General features: G+C 26.1%; 1 protein-coding gene across 1 annotated transcript in view; it reads right to left on the bottom strand.

Moving 5' to 3' along the window:
- LOC122498524 (hemicentin-2-like) overlaps positions 1 to 18614 on the bottom strand; it is a 331240-nt gene that overhangs the window by 14691 nt on the left and 297935 nt on the right. The window contains exon 5 of the mRNA XM_043606296.1: positions 18319 to 18528. Within this exon, the coding sequence (XP_043462231.1) occupies positions 18319 to 18528 (210 nt within the window). The remainder of the gene's footprint in view (positions 1 to 18318; positions 18529 to 18614) is intronic.

Raw genomic sequence — 18614 nt, 5'->3', positions numbered from 1 at the left:
CTTTAGGCAGAAATGGTTTTTACAATTATATGTAATTTAATTGCAATGGTGGTGATTAACAACTGGAACGCTACACTATCAAGACATGTAATGATCTGTACGAGTACTCGCGTTGGAATGTGGTGCTTCCAAAACGAAGTGGCTATTTATAGTGGTTGTTAACCACGCCCATCGTCCGTTGAGACGTTTGCTATTGGTTAGCAACGTGCAGCTGCCTCCCACTCTACCAGGCTCACCTGCGGGAAACCAATTACAAGTGCCTTAAAGTACAATGGGCGTTGCTCACCATTACTATAACCCGTGTAGAAATTTCCCCATTTGTCCCTATCTCTAGTAGGGACCTCGCTAGATTCTGACTAGAATCTCTAGTCTAGAAAAACTAGTCGGGCTTCAATCAAATTCTAGTTAGATAATTCAGACTGGAAAAAACTCACTAGGACCTTATCGATTTCAAACTAGACAAACTAGTGTACAAGTATGACATACATAAATTATCTTTCTATAGATATAAATAATTCAGATTAATAGATAGAAAAACTTACTAGCATTATTTATTAAAAAATTTTGCATATTATTTAATTATTTAATTTTTTAACATTTCTTAAACAAAATTTTAAATATTGTAGAATATTTTTACAAAAAATTCAAATAAAGCAATTTTATTAAATAAAAATCTTTTATTTAATATGTAAATTAAAAGAATAAAACATAATAAATATTAATTATGTGGGTATAACTAATTTTTATTACCTAAATATTGTAATATTATTCGTAAAAATAATTTTTTTTTAAAAAGATATGTATGTGCAATTATACTTTAAAATGTTTTTCACAATTAATGCAAGTATTTAATAATAATTAAAAAGATGCTATAATATTATAATTACAATAATAAATTGAATAATATAATTATAATAATTATAGTAAATATAAAAAGCACTGCAATTAGTAATGTTTAATTTTTCAATAATGTCATAATTAATTATTATTAACTATCATTAGGAATGCAGAGTTAAATAAGAGTGATGAATAATAACTCCCTAAAATTCAAAATATTATGAATTAATTATATCTATAACGTTATTGAAAAATTAAACATAACTAATTTATTACATTACTTTTTATATTTTTATATTTACTATAATTGTTTTAATAAATAATAATAATAATAAATAATATAATAATAAATAATATATTACAATATTTAGTTAATAAAAATTAATTATATCCACATAATTAATATTTATTTATGGTTTATTCTTTTTTAATTTACTTAATAAATAAAAGATTTTGTTTAAATAATTAAAACATTAAGTAATCAAATAATATGCAAACTTTTTTAATAAATAATGCTTGTAAGAATCATCTAACTAGAATTAGATTGGAACCCGACTAGTTTTTCTCGACTAGAGATTCTAGTCAGAATCTAGCGAGAGCCCTACTAGAGATAGGGACAAATGGCGGAATTTCCAAACGGGATGTACTTTAAGCGGAAGTCCATCCAACCTATCATGGCCGAGAGGTATGTGTATCCGTCTGGTGTCCCCAAGGTCCAAGGTTCGAACCCTCATAGGCACGAGATTTTTCGTGTGCAACAATCATTAATAATGTTAATATGAATGGAGAATTCAATTATAAATAAGTTAAGTTGAAAAATAATAATTTTTAAAACCGGTAGAAGTGAACTAGAACTTCTAGTCGGGGCCCTATCAACTAGAGCGTGACAAAATCGACTAGAACCCCACCAGTTTCTCTAGTTGGAGCCCTTTTTCAAATGGGGTAAACTGGTGAGGTCTCCACTAGAATCCGACCACCATTTCTACACGGGAAATAGTTTTCCGGATCGGGAGCAATTCATTCAGTGTCGAATTCTTGTAGAGGATACTTGCTTACTGGCTCAAAATTTATGAAGCGTGCCACTAATTTTTCGATAGAGATATTTTTATATTGCATATCAATAATTTTATAGTACTTACGTACCAAAATATGACCCAAAAGTTGATTTTGCAAAATTTAAATTTTAAGTTATTGTTTAAACAATTTCTACGCATAAAATTATTAAAAAATTTTTTCCTAGCGTTCAATTTGATAAATTTTGATAAAATTTGGTATGAGTCGTATACAATAATCATACTTTCGAACAAAAAATATTTGTTAGATTTTCTTCATAATTTGTTAAAAATAGAAACAATTATTATAAACAAATAGAAATAAAATATACCTCTCCGCCTAATTTCGTATTTTTTCTGGTCAATTATAATTCCCTGTTTTATCACGAGTATTTACAAAAAAAGAAAAGTCAGTATATTGCGCATTAGGTCAAAAGTTATTAATATTTTTGTGACCGCGTTTGCTGCGCTCCACAGTGGGATAAAAAGACAAAATTTAGTATTAACTTTTAGACAGTGCGATAATTTTTCTTAATTATTTAATCAATTTTAATAAACAATAGCATTTTAGGGACATTTTTGGACATAAATAAATCCAATTTTTAGAATTAAGTTTTCTTCTATAAGCTGCCCAGAGATTGTCATATAAAATAAATTATTTTTTAAATAACTTTATCATTTTTCTAAACAAATTGAATAAACAATTGTATTCATTAAACATTTTTGGTCAACAATTAATCGTCTCTGTTTTATAAATATTAAAATTAAATTATACAGTTAATTTCTTCTAATGAAAAGGAAGTTTTGCTTCAATTTCTCTTATTTTTACAAGTAAATAGTATTAACAATTAAATTTGATGAAAATATTTTAATAAAAGAATAAAACGTTTTTAAAACTTGTTTAAATAAGGCTTGCTAAATTTTTTTTTAAGATTTATTTTATTTCTCAGGGTTGCCACGCTTTTACTCATTTCAAATTCCCTGACATTTCCAGGTTTTCCAGGTTAAAAAACGGAATTTTTCCAGGTTTTTAAAACTACATTTATATTTTACAAAATTTTTAATTCAAACCTTTTTGAAATTAAAGACCTTATAAAAAATTGTTATAAAACATAAAGAAATCGATCACTCCGAGTCTTCGACTCGGAGCAATCGATATCTTCATGTTTTATAATAATTAAAAATGTTGGACTGATAAAATCATCATTTTATACCTATTATAAGAATATTGTTACTCTAACTTATTCAAAATATACTTTCATTATTTTAATTCAATTATTGTTTTCCACAATTTTTAAATAAAATTCTTCTTTAAATTAATTATTCATTCATTATTACTAATTTCTGAAAAATTTCTTTCAACATTTTCAAATCCTTTTTTTTACAATTCAATTATACGAAATTTCATCGATTATTCAGGTATTCGGAAATTCTTCAATTAAATATATATTAGAAAATAAAAACTTGAAATAACTTCAAAAAAATTCAATTCAACTTTTACAAAAAAATTAAATCTACACAATTTTAAGTTAAAAGTATGAAAAATTCAAACATTCAAAGATTATAATTTGAGACCTGCTTTTCAAAACTCAATCAATTATTATTAGAAAACTCTACGACAATTCAATTATTTAAATACAAAAAAAAAAATAATTTATTGAAGAATTCAACGTTTTTTAAAATTCAACTCTCATTTAAAGAATTTTATCAACAAATTTTTAAATAGCTAATTAAAATTCTTTTGACGAATTTCAATAAAATTTTCAAGAATAATTTCATTTTTCGAGAAATTAGATTAAAAATGTATTAAAAATAATTGAATATCTGTAAAAAAATTTCATTGAATTGAGAAAAGTTTTTGAAAATAATTGAAATTTTGTCAAGATTTTTATTAAAATTTTTTTAAATAATTGAAATATTGCCAAGAATTCTATTAAAATTTTTGAAAATAATTGAATTTTAGAGAAAAACTTTAATATTTATAAAAAGAATTGAAATTTTGACTATAACTTTTTTTAAACTTTTGACCATAATTGAATTTCTGCTAAAAATTTTATTACTTTTGAAAATAATTGAATTCTTGAGACTAATTTTTTTAAAATATTTCTCTTTTAATACCTAATTATTTTTAATACAAAAATAAATAATTTATTGAATAATTTAATGTTTCTCAAAATTGAATTCTTATAAAAAATTTTATTAACAAATTTTTAAATAATTGCATTATTTTGACGAATTTTAATAAAATTTTAAGAATAATTACATTTTTCGAGGAATTAGATTAAAATTGTATGAAAAATAATTGAAATTCTACAATGAGTTTGTTTATCGATGAAAATATTAATTGAATCCCTGTAAAAAACTGTATTACATATTTATAAAAATATTTGAATCTCTGTAAACATAAATTGAATATTTTTGAAAATAATAGAATTATTGCGAAGAAATTTATAAAAAGATTTTAAAATAATTCATTTCTTTTGGAAAATTGGAGGGAAAATTTTATTAAAATAGTAGATATATTGAAACTCATTGACTGGAGGAGAATTTTTGAAAAAAAATTGAATTTGTTAAAAAGAATTTTATTCAAAGTTTTGAAAATAATTGAATTTTGGAGAAAAATTTTAATATTTATAAAGATAATTAAACTTTTCACCATAATTGAATTTCTGCAAAGAATTTTATTATACTTTTGAAAATAATTGAATTTCTTTGATGAATTTGAATAAAATTTTTAAGAATAATTATACATTTTTCGAGAAATTCCATTAAAATTGTATTAAAAATAATTGAAATTTTGCGATGAGTTTTATTTTTATGAAAATAATTGTAAATCTATAAATTTTTTGATTATTTATGAAAATAATTGAATTATTGCGAAGATAAATTGTAAAGGCAACTCTTTTAAAATTGAATTAAGAAATTTGAATTGAAGAAAAATTAGATTTCAAGAATAAGCACAATAACTTTAGAAAACAATAATTTTCCAGGATTCCAATCAAAATTCCCTGACTTTTCCAGGTTTTTTTCAAGGTTTATAAAAATTCATTGTCATTTCCAGGTTTTCCAGGTTGCGTGGCAACCCTGTTTCTTGTGTAAAAACGTCCCTACAATGCAATTGTTTATTAAAATTGTTTAAATAACTAAGAAAAATTATCGCAAAACATCAGTTTCATTTAAAGAAAATTAAATTGCAATAAGCTGAAGTAAATTTATAAAAAAAAATTTTTTTTAGATACAGTGAGTTCTCGCGAGTCGTTCAATTCTCGAAAATTTTCAAGATCATAAAACTCACGAGTCGTTCAACGCATAAGCCACGCCTCCAAGGCGATTTCAGGGATGTGTGAAACATATTTATCGCCCCGAAAGACACAATATTCAATGACTTTGGTCCGTTTAAATTACACAGCACTGAGCACCGGCGCGCGCATGCTAGAAATTGAACGACTTGTGAATCGGACACTGATCAGCTGTTGAACGACTGGCGAGTTTGAACGACTCGTGAGTTGAACGACTCGCGAAAACTCATAAGGATAATTTCTAGGCGATTTAGGAGAAATATTAATTGTAAGAAATTTTATTCATTTGTGCCCAAATTTTAAATTAAAATTGAAAATAACATCCCTCTTGCATAAAGAATTAAAAAATTTATAAACTTTAATTATTTAATTAAAGCAAATAAATTTATCATTCGGTAATTAAATATTAAAGGTGAAAGAAGTTAACAATTTTCCGAATCAATTTCATATGAAACCCTTGAGCTTATCAAGAGATTTATTTAAGATATTTATTTATTTGTGAAATTGATTCGGAAAATTGTTAATTTCTTTCACCTTTAATATTTAATTATTTAACTTTGAAATGGTGTATAAAATATAATTTCCTCTGTAAAGTGAAATTCTTTTTCAGATGATGCTTTTAATGTCCAATAATATGTGCAAGAAAACCTCCTAATTTCACTTCTGACTGAAAAAAACTTTTCCTGTAGGAAAAAAATCTTAATTAAATTAGTTAATATTAATATCAATTTCGTTTCGTGAAATCTTAGGAAAGGAGAAACCTTAGAGATTCTTTTTATCAGATGTGATAAAGTTTGTCCGTGATATATTTTTCATAAGTAATTGCTCTTCAAGTATTTGTAATTAATTATTATAAATAATTGAAAATATAAAAGTAATAATATTATTGAGAAAGAGGATTTCAATTAAATAATTATTTAGTAGGTAACAAAATTATTTTTCTATTTTTAGGACCTTAATTTTAGGTAACAAAATAAAAAAATCGTTCTTATTATTTGTATTTATAAACTTACAAAAAGTTTAGATAGTATTTCTGATTAGTGATTGAACATTGTTTAACATTGTATGTTTATTGAACTCTGAATATTGACGTATATGCACACATGTAATGAGCAAGAAATTCAATATCTTGACTTTATTATGCTCTCTTCTGTAAACTGATATTGGTAAGTTTTATTAGCGATCGATGGCAAAACCTTGGATCTGAGAACCTCGTTTGACACTGAAGACAGACAGCTTTATTAGGTAACTATCTTTCAGAAATATAATTTTAAAGTTAAGTAGGAAGAAAATGAAAAAATGATTATTATACATTTAGGCATAAAAATTAGGTGAATTTTAATAAAAAATACTGCGTCTACTGATAGGTAGAAAAATTCTAAAATAAACCGTAAAATTATTACTTTTTACTCTTTAACCATATCAATCATGCTAAAGTATTCACCAAGACTTTTACAATAATGTTAGAATTATATTTGTCCCTTAGTTGTAGAACGATAACTCAAAGCGAGTACCAAACTTCATAGTATGATACGATGTTCAATTGCTTTTCGTTTCTCGCTCCAAGGCATTATTTGATGTTACTCAGAGACTATTAGATTGAAGTTTATTTGAAATTCAATAGACGATGGTCGATAACTCGTCATCATGATATCCTTACAATCCTTGAATAATTGGGACTCGTAGTCAATTATATACACTGGGACAAAACTCTTAAATATACAAATAAAACACTACATTTCAGATTATATTTAACGAACATTTCAATATTAGTTTTTCTCTAACTTTAAGAAAGAAATTCATCACTGCAAATCTAGATTTAAACTTGTATTTTCAACCTCTTTTTTTTCTTTATAAACATTTTCAATTTTACTTTTCCGATAAAAATTCTGATTGCAAAATGTATTTACATTTTACAAACATTTACAACGAAAGAAAGAGTCTGCGTGGCGGGTTGAGTTTAAAAACATGAAAGGAAAGTTTAAGAAAAAAGAATGACGAAAGAATGGCATCGATTTCAAAACTTTGTTCTTGCCGTATCTATAAAAGGGAGCGCAATTTCCAGTAGCCGTCTCGCCCATATTTGCGTCGAGTACTTGAGAGAAACTTACTTCAAATTTACAAACTGTTCTCTCTCTATCTCTCTTCTCCTCATATAGAATGGAAAATATATTGCATCCCTCTCATTCGCTTTGCAATTCAATTGTATACCGCAAATATCTACTGATATGTATTCCTTTAAACTGAAAATGTTTATTTTATATTCCGTTGTAAGTGTATGCTCTCTCATGATATTGATGAAAACTTTATCACTTTCAACAACTACAAAAACAAATAATTGAAATTGTTAAGAAACTCTGAAGTTTATAAATTGAAACAAACATTTTTTTTAACCTTAAATTAAGTAAACAATATTTAACGTTTTCCTTTTTGGGTTTTTTTTTTATTAATTATAGTTTCAATTGACAGTTTGTGGTTAGTTAACCGTCAGTGTTATTTCTTGTTTTGAATATTTGTAATTTCTTTTGTATCAACAATAATTTTGTTCTTGATTGTAAAGTAGAATGCTAAGTAACGATCTGTACAAGAGTTCGATGTTGACTAGGACGCTCCTGATTCAGAGCGACTATTTATAGAGGCAGACACACATTGTCCACTGAGACGCTTCTAATTGGTTCTCCGCAAGTGAACCAAAGTGAACCTGGTAGAGTGGGGAGATTTCAACGCTCTCACCTGGCAATGGGCGTGGCTCACGTTTACTATAAATAGGCTCTTCGAGTAGGGAGCGACTCATTCGGCAGCGAACTCCCTTATAGATTAGTTCCCCTCATTTTATTATATTTGCAACAACTATAAAACTAAAAACTATGGACAACTTACAATTAGCTTCATCTCTTACTATTCATAACAACTTCAATGCTTTAAATCGTCAGACAAAAGATAACGGTTATGTAACCTCAAACTGTCAAGTAATGAAATTAATAATTGAAATACATACAGACTTCGCACTCAAATAATTAATTTTAAAAAAGTAGCTATCGAAAAATTAAACATTACAACCAAAAAAACTCGTTTTATACACTTCAAAAAACTGACAAGAATTCCATTCTATGTTTTATTTTCCTTATTTTTTTCTAATTTTCATCAAAAATATCTACTTCTTTCATATCCTGCTAATAAATTGAATTCCTGCAACGAATTTTATTATTCATGAAAGAATTTAAATATATTTATAAAAATAATTTAATTCTTGCGAAGAATTTTATAAAAATTTTCAAATAAATAATTTTTTTCGACTAATTTAATGCAAATTCTAACTTAAATAATTGAATTCCTGAGAAATTTTTATTATTCATGTAAATCATTGAATTCTTACAAAGATTATTACCAAAAATTTTTAAATAATTGAATTCTGTTTGGAAATTATAAGAAAATATAAAAGATATTTAAAATAATTAAAATGCTAAATTTTTTTAAAAATAATTAAATTATACAAAGAATTTTATTAAAATTCTTGAGAGAAATTGAATGTCTGTGTGGCATTTTATTAAAAATAGTTGAAAATAGTTCAATTCCTAAAAAGTATTTTATTATTTATAAAAATAATTGAATTCTTGCGAACGATTTTATTAGAATTTTTTTAAATAATTTAATTTCCAAGACAAAATTTATTACTGTTAAAAATAATTGAATTCTTGTGATGAATATTGTTATTTATATGAAAATAATTCAATTTTCCAAAGAACTTTATAAAAATTTCTCAAAATAATTGAATTTTCGGGAATAATTTTGTTATCTATCGACATAATTGAATTATTCTGTAAAATTTAATGAAAATCTAAAAGAATAATTGAATTTTGTATTTCAAAAAAATTTAATTAAAATTGTATTTAAAATAATTGATTTCTTTCGAACAATTTTATATTAACATATTTAAAAATAATTGAATTCTTGAGAAGAATTTTAATATTTATGAAAATAATTGAATTCTTGAGAAGAATTTCATTATTTATGAAAATAATTGAATTCTTGGGAATAAATTATTTATGAAAATAATTGAATTCTTGGGAATAAATTATTTATGAAAATAATTGAATTATTGCAAAAAAAATATTTAAAAAGAATTTTTAATTTCTGTGAAAAATTTTGCGATTTTTGAAAATAATTGAATTCTTCATAAGAATTTTATATATACATTGTTTTAAATAATTAGTTTTTTTGAAATATAATAATTGTTATGAAAATTGTATTTTAAATATAATTGAATTTTTGTGGAAAATTTTATTTGTGAAAATAATTGAATTTTTCGATTAATTAATTTAAAATAGTATTAAAAATAATTGAAATTTTTCGAGGAGATTTATTATTTATGAAAATAATTGAATTCTTGCTTAGAATTTTATAAAAATTGAATTTCATTGAAAAATGTTATTATTAGTGAAAATAATGGAATTTGTTGTGAAGAAGTGTATAAAAATTTTGTTAAATAATTGATTTTTTAGAAATTTTTTTGAAAATGCTATTCTAAATTACTGGAATTCTTGTGGAAATTTTATTGGTTATGAAAATAATTTTTCGAATATTTTTTGAAAATAATTGAATCATTTTAAAGAATTTGATTATAATGTTTGAGAATAATTTTTTGATTTCTAGTATTAGCGAATTTAAAGTAAATTCTCAAAAAAATCAGAACTAGTAGCTTTTAGTGGCTGAAATCTCAAAAAAGTACCCAACTAGTAGCATAAAGTAAAAAAAATAATAAATAGTAGGTTTTAGTAGATAAGTGCGAAGCCTGTAACATAAAATATGTTAAAATTAGTAACAGTCAGAATTAACAAATCTTTCTAATTGCATCAATTTATTTCAGTAAAAGAAAACTTACGAGATGTGAATTTATATATGAAAATATGATAAGAAATCATGTACGATAGTTTTCGATAGGATGATACGAAAAATATTTTCAACATTAAATCATAATTGCAATATTTTCACGGCATATCGAGTTGAAATAAAATGGCAATAACTTCTTATCAAGTTTTGTGAACGCCCGCGTAAATGGTGTTGCAATCTTTCGTCTTGGAAAGAAGGGCGGGTTTAGTTTTCCCATGTCTGTCTTCCATTTCCTGTTTTATTCACGAAACGACTGTGCATGTTAACAGGAAAACTTTTATAGGTCAGATAAAGAAAACCTACATGTTTCCACATTCTCAAATTTCAGGAGTTACTGGCAAATAATATAATATTTGCCTACTTTCCCTCCATCTTGTAGCATATATCAAAATCCCAACATCTTTACTTCTTTTATGACTAAGTTTGAGTTCGCGAAAAGATTTTAAACCCAGTTTTCTTCATATTTGCACGTGTGATATGTTTTTTTCTTTTTTTCAAATACACACGGTTGTAATTTGACACATTTCTTTTGATATGTCAGTGAGTAATTTTGAAATCGGATTATAAAAATCGTTGTCTATGTGTAAATAGTTATTTTCGTTCAAAGTCTTTTGCTTTTAGGAAAATTTAAAAGGGAATTTAATTCTTACAAGCAGCCTATCGAGAATACTAAAGCTTGTCAGGTCATGTTTCATTGTCTTTACTTCAGGTTTTTTTTAAAAGAAAGGTGACGACATTGACTTCAGTTCTAATTTTCCGTTACTTTTTCCAGGGTATTATTTTAATATAATAGCATTATTTAGTCAAACGAAAGAATATTAAACTATTTTTATAAAAATATTTATACGGTTTATTTTCTAATGTCTATAGTTTTATCAAACACATTTAATCAAAATTTGACATTCGATACGTTAATTACTGTCAACTAATGAGTTTAACAAATAAACACTTGTTTGTGAAAGAAGAAAATTCAATATAATTAGAGCAGGAAGTCATTAGAACTTTCGATTTGTACCTCAATTAGTAATCTATCCGAATTGAAGTCTGAAATTTTCTTAATTTGACGCATCATTAATGTTACAATTTAATTTTATGCTGATTATTTTAATTGATCCTGGTGTACTGCTTTTATTTTAGTGAACGAAACTATATATTATGTACAGAGGCGAGAAATTATCTTTGAAAGATGGGTGAAAAAAATATATATAAAAAGCAGAAACACCTTTCATCTCATTTCCTCTTGTCTTGAAAGCTTCACTTTTCCCATCATCCTGAAAGTACGTGGTACTTAAATCAAAGTGCTTTTCCGGGTCAACGACCACATTTTTCGTGAAAAAATTTTTAAAACACAATATTTTAAATTTTATTCTACAGAAATTAAATATTGATTTCAATTTAATTCGAACAATAGACATTAGAGGAAATATAATAATTTTTGATGTATAATTGCCATAAGCGAAATATTTAATTTAATTCTGATTGATAATTAAAATGTATGATTATGCTTACAGAAATTCTGAAAATAATTCACAGCGTGAATAAACAAAAGTCAAGAATTTGAATTTTACTTAAACAATGAGGGGAATTCATTTAACGAAAATCGTATTGGAAATCTGAGAAGTAATCTTTAATCAAATCCCTCTCTAATACTATTAGGCGAACATGGGGATTTGTCGAATTCCCTATTTCCGTATTCTGTTGAATCCAACGCCGCCAGTTTCCGGTTAGCCACTGTCACGTTGTTGAGGGTAAAGGAGGAAGAGAAGGCGAGGGGTAAAAGGGTGGAATATCTACGTGTGCTGCCGCACTTGGAATTGAGCTGCCTCACCCAGAATCGAAGATGTTATTGGTCCATCCCAAACAGTGGTTCCATTCTTGCCATCTATGCCCTTTACCGCAGCTAATGCAAACCATTGAAAAATATCATTCAATCAAATGTCAATCTTTGTTTAATTTCTCTTCGGTAAATAGTGTAAATTAATTTACTAAATGGTACACTTCACAAGGAGAATTAATTTTACCCTGTGTTACTAACTGTAGGAATTTTAATTTCCAATCAATTTCTTAATTACTTGACATTCTGAGATTACGAAACCGTTATGTATACTTCGGTCGAAATGATGTCGTCTAGCTATCAAGACGGAGATCAGTCTCACAAATTGTACTGTTGTTACATAATCAGATCATCAGTTTATGACCATTTCCCACCAGTGCTAAAATAGAATGTCTACTTATCATGCGGAGCACTGTTCATCGTAGCATGTACCAAAATCTCTGCCACCGATGATGTTTTGATTGGTCTACTACAATTGGAATCTTCGTCTTCCTCATGCTCTTGGATAATTGGGAATTACATTCGATTACATGCACCAGAAAGCAGTAATTAATCTGACGACGATGGCCTCCCGTGTGTCGAATTACAAGAATATCCACTATCGCAATTTGTATTTGTCGTAAAAAAGCAAGTACATAAATTCCTTTCCTTTCCTTTTTCATTTTTCAATATTCCTGAATAAATTATTGACTGTAAGAGTAAACTGCACACCTGTGTCCTAAACAGAGTGACTCACTTCCACAAATGGATTTTTGACTGTTGACTGAACTGTACTATGTACTGAATTGCATACTAGAATGTCGGTTAGTCTGTCAGGTGGAAATTCAAAGTCATCGAGGGAAGTGCTTTCTGGCACATATAATTAATTGGGAATTCCGATTATTCAAGAATGTCAGAAAGACGGATCGAGTGAACAGTGTTCTGCAACTATGAGAACAAACAAAATGATATTTTTTTGGTGTTTTTTCCTTATCTATAACTTGAGATAATTAATAGAGTCATTAATACAGGGTTGACACAGGTCAGGGAATTTAGGGAATTTTATTCAAAGTACTGGACAAAATTTAATTTTTCGGATTTATAAGAAAATTCTGAATTTTTGTGTCTTTTTTGTTTGCCTCATAAACTACGAAATTGCAAAGAATTCAAATGCAAACCCTTAAATTTTTTCTATTTCTAATAATAATTTCCATTTAAATAACTTTATTTTTGAACAACTATCATAAAAATATTACTTATAAATTATTTAATGAATAATTTTACTTAATAATTTCAAAATTAATTGGATTTCAAAAGAGTCGCGTTTACCATCTTCATAAATAGATAAACTTCAAAGATTTCAATTCGAAATTTTAGAAAATATCAATTTTTAATGAAATTTTATAGTAATTTTAAGAACAACTGATTATAGAAATTCAATTATATTTTTAAAAGTGATAAACTTCTTCGCATAAATTCAATTATGTTTAACAACTAAAAAAAATTATCATTAAAATTTCAATTATTTTCAAAAATTTTCCTCATATTAATTATTTATAATATCTACTATTTTAAAAGAAATTTCCAAAGGAATTCAATTATGTAAACAAAATATTAATAAAAATTTCACAGGAATTCAATTACTTATCAATTTTTTTTATAAATTTCTTCGCACATATTCAATTATTTTCAATTTTTTAATGAAGTTTCTCGAAGGAATTCAAATATATTCAGAAAATTCCAAAAAATAATTCTGAGAAATTCAATTATTTCTAAAAATTTAAATAAACTTCTTTTAAAAATACTATTATTTAAAAAAATGTTGATAAAATTCTTTCCAAGATTTAGTTTATAAAATTGTTATTTTAATAAAATTTTCTTATATAATTCAATTATTTTCACAAACATTACATTTTTTATGGGAATTCAATTATTTAAAAAAATTTGAATAAAATTACACAGCGTAATCAAATAATTAATTAACTATTCATTGTAATTAATATTCTCTTTTTTTCTTTTTTCTTTTTTTCTTTTCTTATATATTAGTACTTTGTACGAAAGGGCGTTTTTTATTATGTAAGCCCGTTGATACTTGAAATAAATAAATAAATAAAATTCTTCACAAGAAATCCATTATTTTCATAAATAATAAAATTTTTCTCGAGAATTCAATTATTTAAAAAAATTTGAATAAAATCCTTCACAAGATATTAATTATTTTTATAAATAATAATATTTTTCTCCGGAATTCAATTATTATTTTCACAAATAAAATTCTTCACAGGAATTCTATTCTTTATAAAAATTTTTAATAAAATTCGTTGCAAGAATTTAATTATTTTCATAAATAACAAAACTTATTGCAGAATTTAAATTATTTTTTGTACAATTTTAAATAAAATGATAGAAAATTGCATTTATTCTTATAAATTTTTTTTTAATTCGCCGATAGAATTTAATTATTTAAAAAAATTTTTGATAAAATTCTTCATAAAACTTCAATTTTAAGAAATATTCAATTATTTAATAAATTATTTATTTTTGTATTTAAATAATTGAATTCTCGAATAATTTACTAATAAAACCGCTGCCAAGTGGTACATTTTTATAATTTTAATGTTCATTTCATGAACACTTTGCTTCCTCATAGAAATAATAATAATTGAAATATATAAGAATTAATTTTTATAAAAGAGTTAAAAATCATTAAATCTTGGTCTAAAAAATATATTTTTATATATTCTATAAGATGGTTATAATAGTTTAATAATTACACATAAATAAGAATGTTGACAAAATTATATTTTCCACAATTTTTGATTTTTCAAATACCAATAATTCGATAATTTTTCACCGAATCAGGTTCAAAAATAGGTCAATCGAAGCCTTTTTTAATGCTCTACAAGTTGGTAATGAAACTTTTAAAGTTTCTTTTATATTTTTCAACAAAATTTTCAAAAAGTGTTATTTTCGAAAAATTTAGATTTTTAAAACTTTAATATCTCTGGCTAATATAAAAGAAAAATGTTCAATGAAGACTCAAAAGATGCGTCTTGAAAAACTCTACAAAACTAAAGAAAAACATTTATAGGTGCCCTAACATTTTTTTTAAGTTATGGCCAAAAAACGTTTTTTTACAAAATGAAAAATGCAAAAAAATATAGTTAAACTTTATGAATCGGGCCCATTCGTACATAAAGTACTAAAAGATTAGGTATAACGAAAAAAAATTTATAAATATGTCAAAAAATCACAATCGAAAATTTTGCTAATACAATCCTTCCTCTATGAGGAAGCAAAATTGATTAAAAAATGAATTTCACTTAAAATGTTAAATTATAAATGAATATTAGAAGCATTATAGCGTGAATGTTAAGAAATAATTGAATTTTGAAAAGGGTTCAAATTAAAATCTTTGAAAATTTGAGTTTATAGTTACAATATTCTGATGATATAAAATAATGATTTAATCACTCTGTCATCTTAAATTTGTTATAAAACATAAAGGAAACGATCACTTCGAGTCGAAGACTCGGAATGATCGATTTCTTCATGTTTTATAATATTATTCTCAAAAGTTATTGAATTTCAGAAGGTTTGAACATTTTTTTGAAAATCTAATAATTTTTGGAGTGAATCAAAATAATCTTTAGGGTCAGGGAAAAAGTCAAAATTTTTTGTAGAAATCAGGGAAAAGTAAGGGAAAAAAATTAAATTTTTGTGTCAACCCTGTAATAGTATTAATTGAATTTTATTTTAATATTTTTAATTCTGTCCAATCTCTATTGTGCTATAGGTTGGAAATCCTTCTTTATAATTGAAATACAAAAAGGACGTACACCGCCCATTAATTTAACCCTTCGTCCATCCCTATTTCGGCAATCTCAATTTAGATTCAAGTTATTTGTATCAAAATCATTCCCAGGTACCACTTGCCCCGGAAACATTTTCCCTTCATATCCTGTCTTTTCATTTCCAACGCATCACGTACCACCATGAAATGAAAATCAATCAAAATTTTACCATTTTCTTTAATTTTTGTTGAATTAAAAATATCCGGAATTTCCTTATGTTACATTTTTAGAGAAATGCAAAATTTCTAAGCTCTATTTTTATGTTAAACTTAAATAATCTTAAAATTTAAATTTAATTTGTCAAATTCGGTTTTCAAATGTAAATTGAACACATTTTTTTTGAATATTTTTAGAATAAACTTCTTTTCATTTGATGAAAGGAATTTTTACAATCCCAAAGCTCCAATAAAGGAGAAATAAAGTTAGATAGAAATAATTTTTAAGGGACTTTTTTTTGGAAAAAAACAAACATAGTGCACATATGTGTTATATATAGGTATATAAACATATATGGGTATTTATTATTTGTACGTATTATGAAATCAAGATGGACTGTACAATTTGCGAAGGTTACGCTCGGAGGGTTTCGAGGGATTCCCCTTGGGTGCTTTGCATTTTTCACGAGGCTTAAACTTTCTCGCCGCGTATAGCTTTAGGAAAGTGACTTTTACCAAGAGAGAATGAAAGAAAAAATAGGAGAAAACTAAAAACAAGGGATAAAAAAAGGATTGTTAAAAAAACCACTATACTATTTCTATAGAGTTGGAAAATTATTGTACATTTTTCTGCAAAGATGATTACTTTTTTTCTTTTAGTCTCCTACGGTTGAAGATTTTATATTCTCTTTGCATCTTGTCTAAGAAATCGAAGACTACCTTCACTCCCTATACCTTTTACGATGACCCTTAAAGTTTTAAGTTTCCACATGGGGTCGAAATAAACGCGATTCTCTTCACTTATTACTACTGTAAAGAAAGATTTTCACGAAAGGATTCCCTTTTTTTTAGTGGGATCTCCTTTGAGAAATGGAAATTTATTTCCTATTGAAATTGCCATCATTTTATATATGTGGTTCGTAATTTTTCAATTTCGAAATGGAATTTTGTTATTTCAGATGTCGGTAAGGATTTTATGGTAAAAATGAAATACCTGTTTTGTTACTTTTTTGGAAATATTACTAAAGCTGTAAAATCGGGTGTATTTTATTCTGTTGAAATTGTTATTTGTTTTTTAAATTAAATTGTAACTGTATTATTATTATATTATTTACGTATTTATAGATTTAGTTATGGATGGTATGTTTTTTTAATCTAAAACTAAAAAAAAAAAAAAAATTTATTATACGTATGTACAGAACTACAATTGTTTACGTGTTTTCCTAGGACCATTTTGTGTTGTGTCCTAATTAATTATGTAGTAGAGTGTGATGTTTATAAATTTATAGGTAGTTCTAAAAGGAAATTGACTTTTATTCTTGTAGATGATTAGTTCCTCTTTTTTAACTCTTCTATATTTTTAATATTATTATAAAAATTTTTTGTTTGTATAAAAATATAATCTTTAATTAATTCTATATCACAAGTTTCATGCACAGTCTTATTTGAGATTTTTGGACTAGCTTTTATCATGTCTCTAAGTATTTTGTTTTGAAGAATTTGAAGCCCTCTGTATTGAGTTTCGCTTGTATTTGACCAAATTGCAACTGCATAGAGTAGGACCGGTCTTATAACTTGTTTATAAAAAAATTAATTTATTTTTTAATGAGAGAGTGCTTGTCCTACCTATTAAATAATATAGCATTGCAGCTACAATATATGCTTTTTTCTTAATTTCTTTAATATGATAATTATGTGATAATTTATGGTCTAAGTAATAACCTAAATGTTTAACATTTCTTTTGATCTCGAGTTTAGTGCCGTCATTGAAGACGTCTTGTTTTTTCTTCTCCTCCTTGAACAGAGTTCTGATTTTCGGGGTTCTGTCTTATATACTGAGAACTAGAAAGGGTGGGGGGTTACGATAGCTGATTGATCGGCGATCGCAGCCAATCAGGAAGCAACCCCCCACCACTAGGCTTGGTATATAAGAAGGATCAAGAGTTTTCAGCGTCATTCTGCTTTCGCGCCTCACCTTAGCAGTTTGAATCTAAGAACACGGCGTTGCAGATAATAAGTAAAAATTGTGGAGCCCAGCTTATACATTGCACGTTCAGTACCCAAATTTATAATTAAACATTTGCAAATTAAATATTCCTTTGTAAATTTACTTTTACCTTCTTGAACTGGCATCGGGCAAACTTAATCATTTTTAGCCCTTTCGGATATTACTTTCGTATAGTAGAATTTTGCAGAACGAGATTATACTGAGACTATAGGGGCGTTAAAATATTATTCGCCTAAACAAATTCAGTGTGTATATATGTATATAGTAGATATGAGATAAATGTCAACTGTTCGAAATCAATCTCACTCTCAGTTCGATAAGCGCTTCTGTACATGACTCTGTATAATTTCGTAATTTAATATTCCGGCCGGTTTGCAGTATGAATTGCTAGTATGAATATGAATACTTACAATTCATATCAACGTGTACTGTTGAGGATAGAGGTAGCGACCTATTGTTATTCGTTGCGTTGCAGGTCAGTTCGGAACGAACATCAGCACGTCCCAAATTTTTTATCTCGATGTCACTACGTATCACTCCGTCATGGTTGTGCACTGTCACTGTTTTGTTGGTCACAAAATTGTCATTACGATACCAGGTCACTGTTGGCGCTGGTTTACCTGAAAACAACAATTTATTTTCTTTTATCAGCGTATTGCAAACGTTTCTGCGATTTTTCTCTCTATTTTTTTTATAGGTGGTCAAC

This window comes from Leptopilina heterotoma, unplaced genomic scaffold, assembly GCF_015476425.1.
Source record: "Leptopilina heterotoma isolate Lh14 unplaced genomic scaffold, ASM1547642v1 Lhet_15, whole genome shotgun sequence".
In the NCBI taxonomy this organism is placed as follows: Eukaryota; Metazoa; Arthropoda; class Insecta; order Hymenoptera; family Figitidae; genus Leptopilina; species Leptopilina heterotoma.
This window is presented reverse-complemented; position numbering and strand designations above follow the sequence as displayed.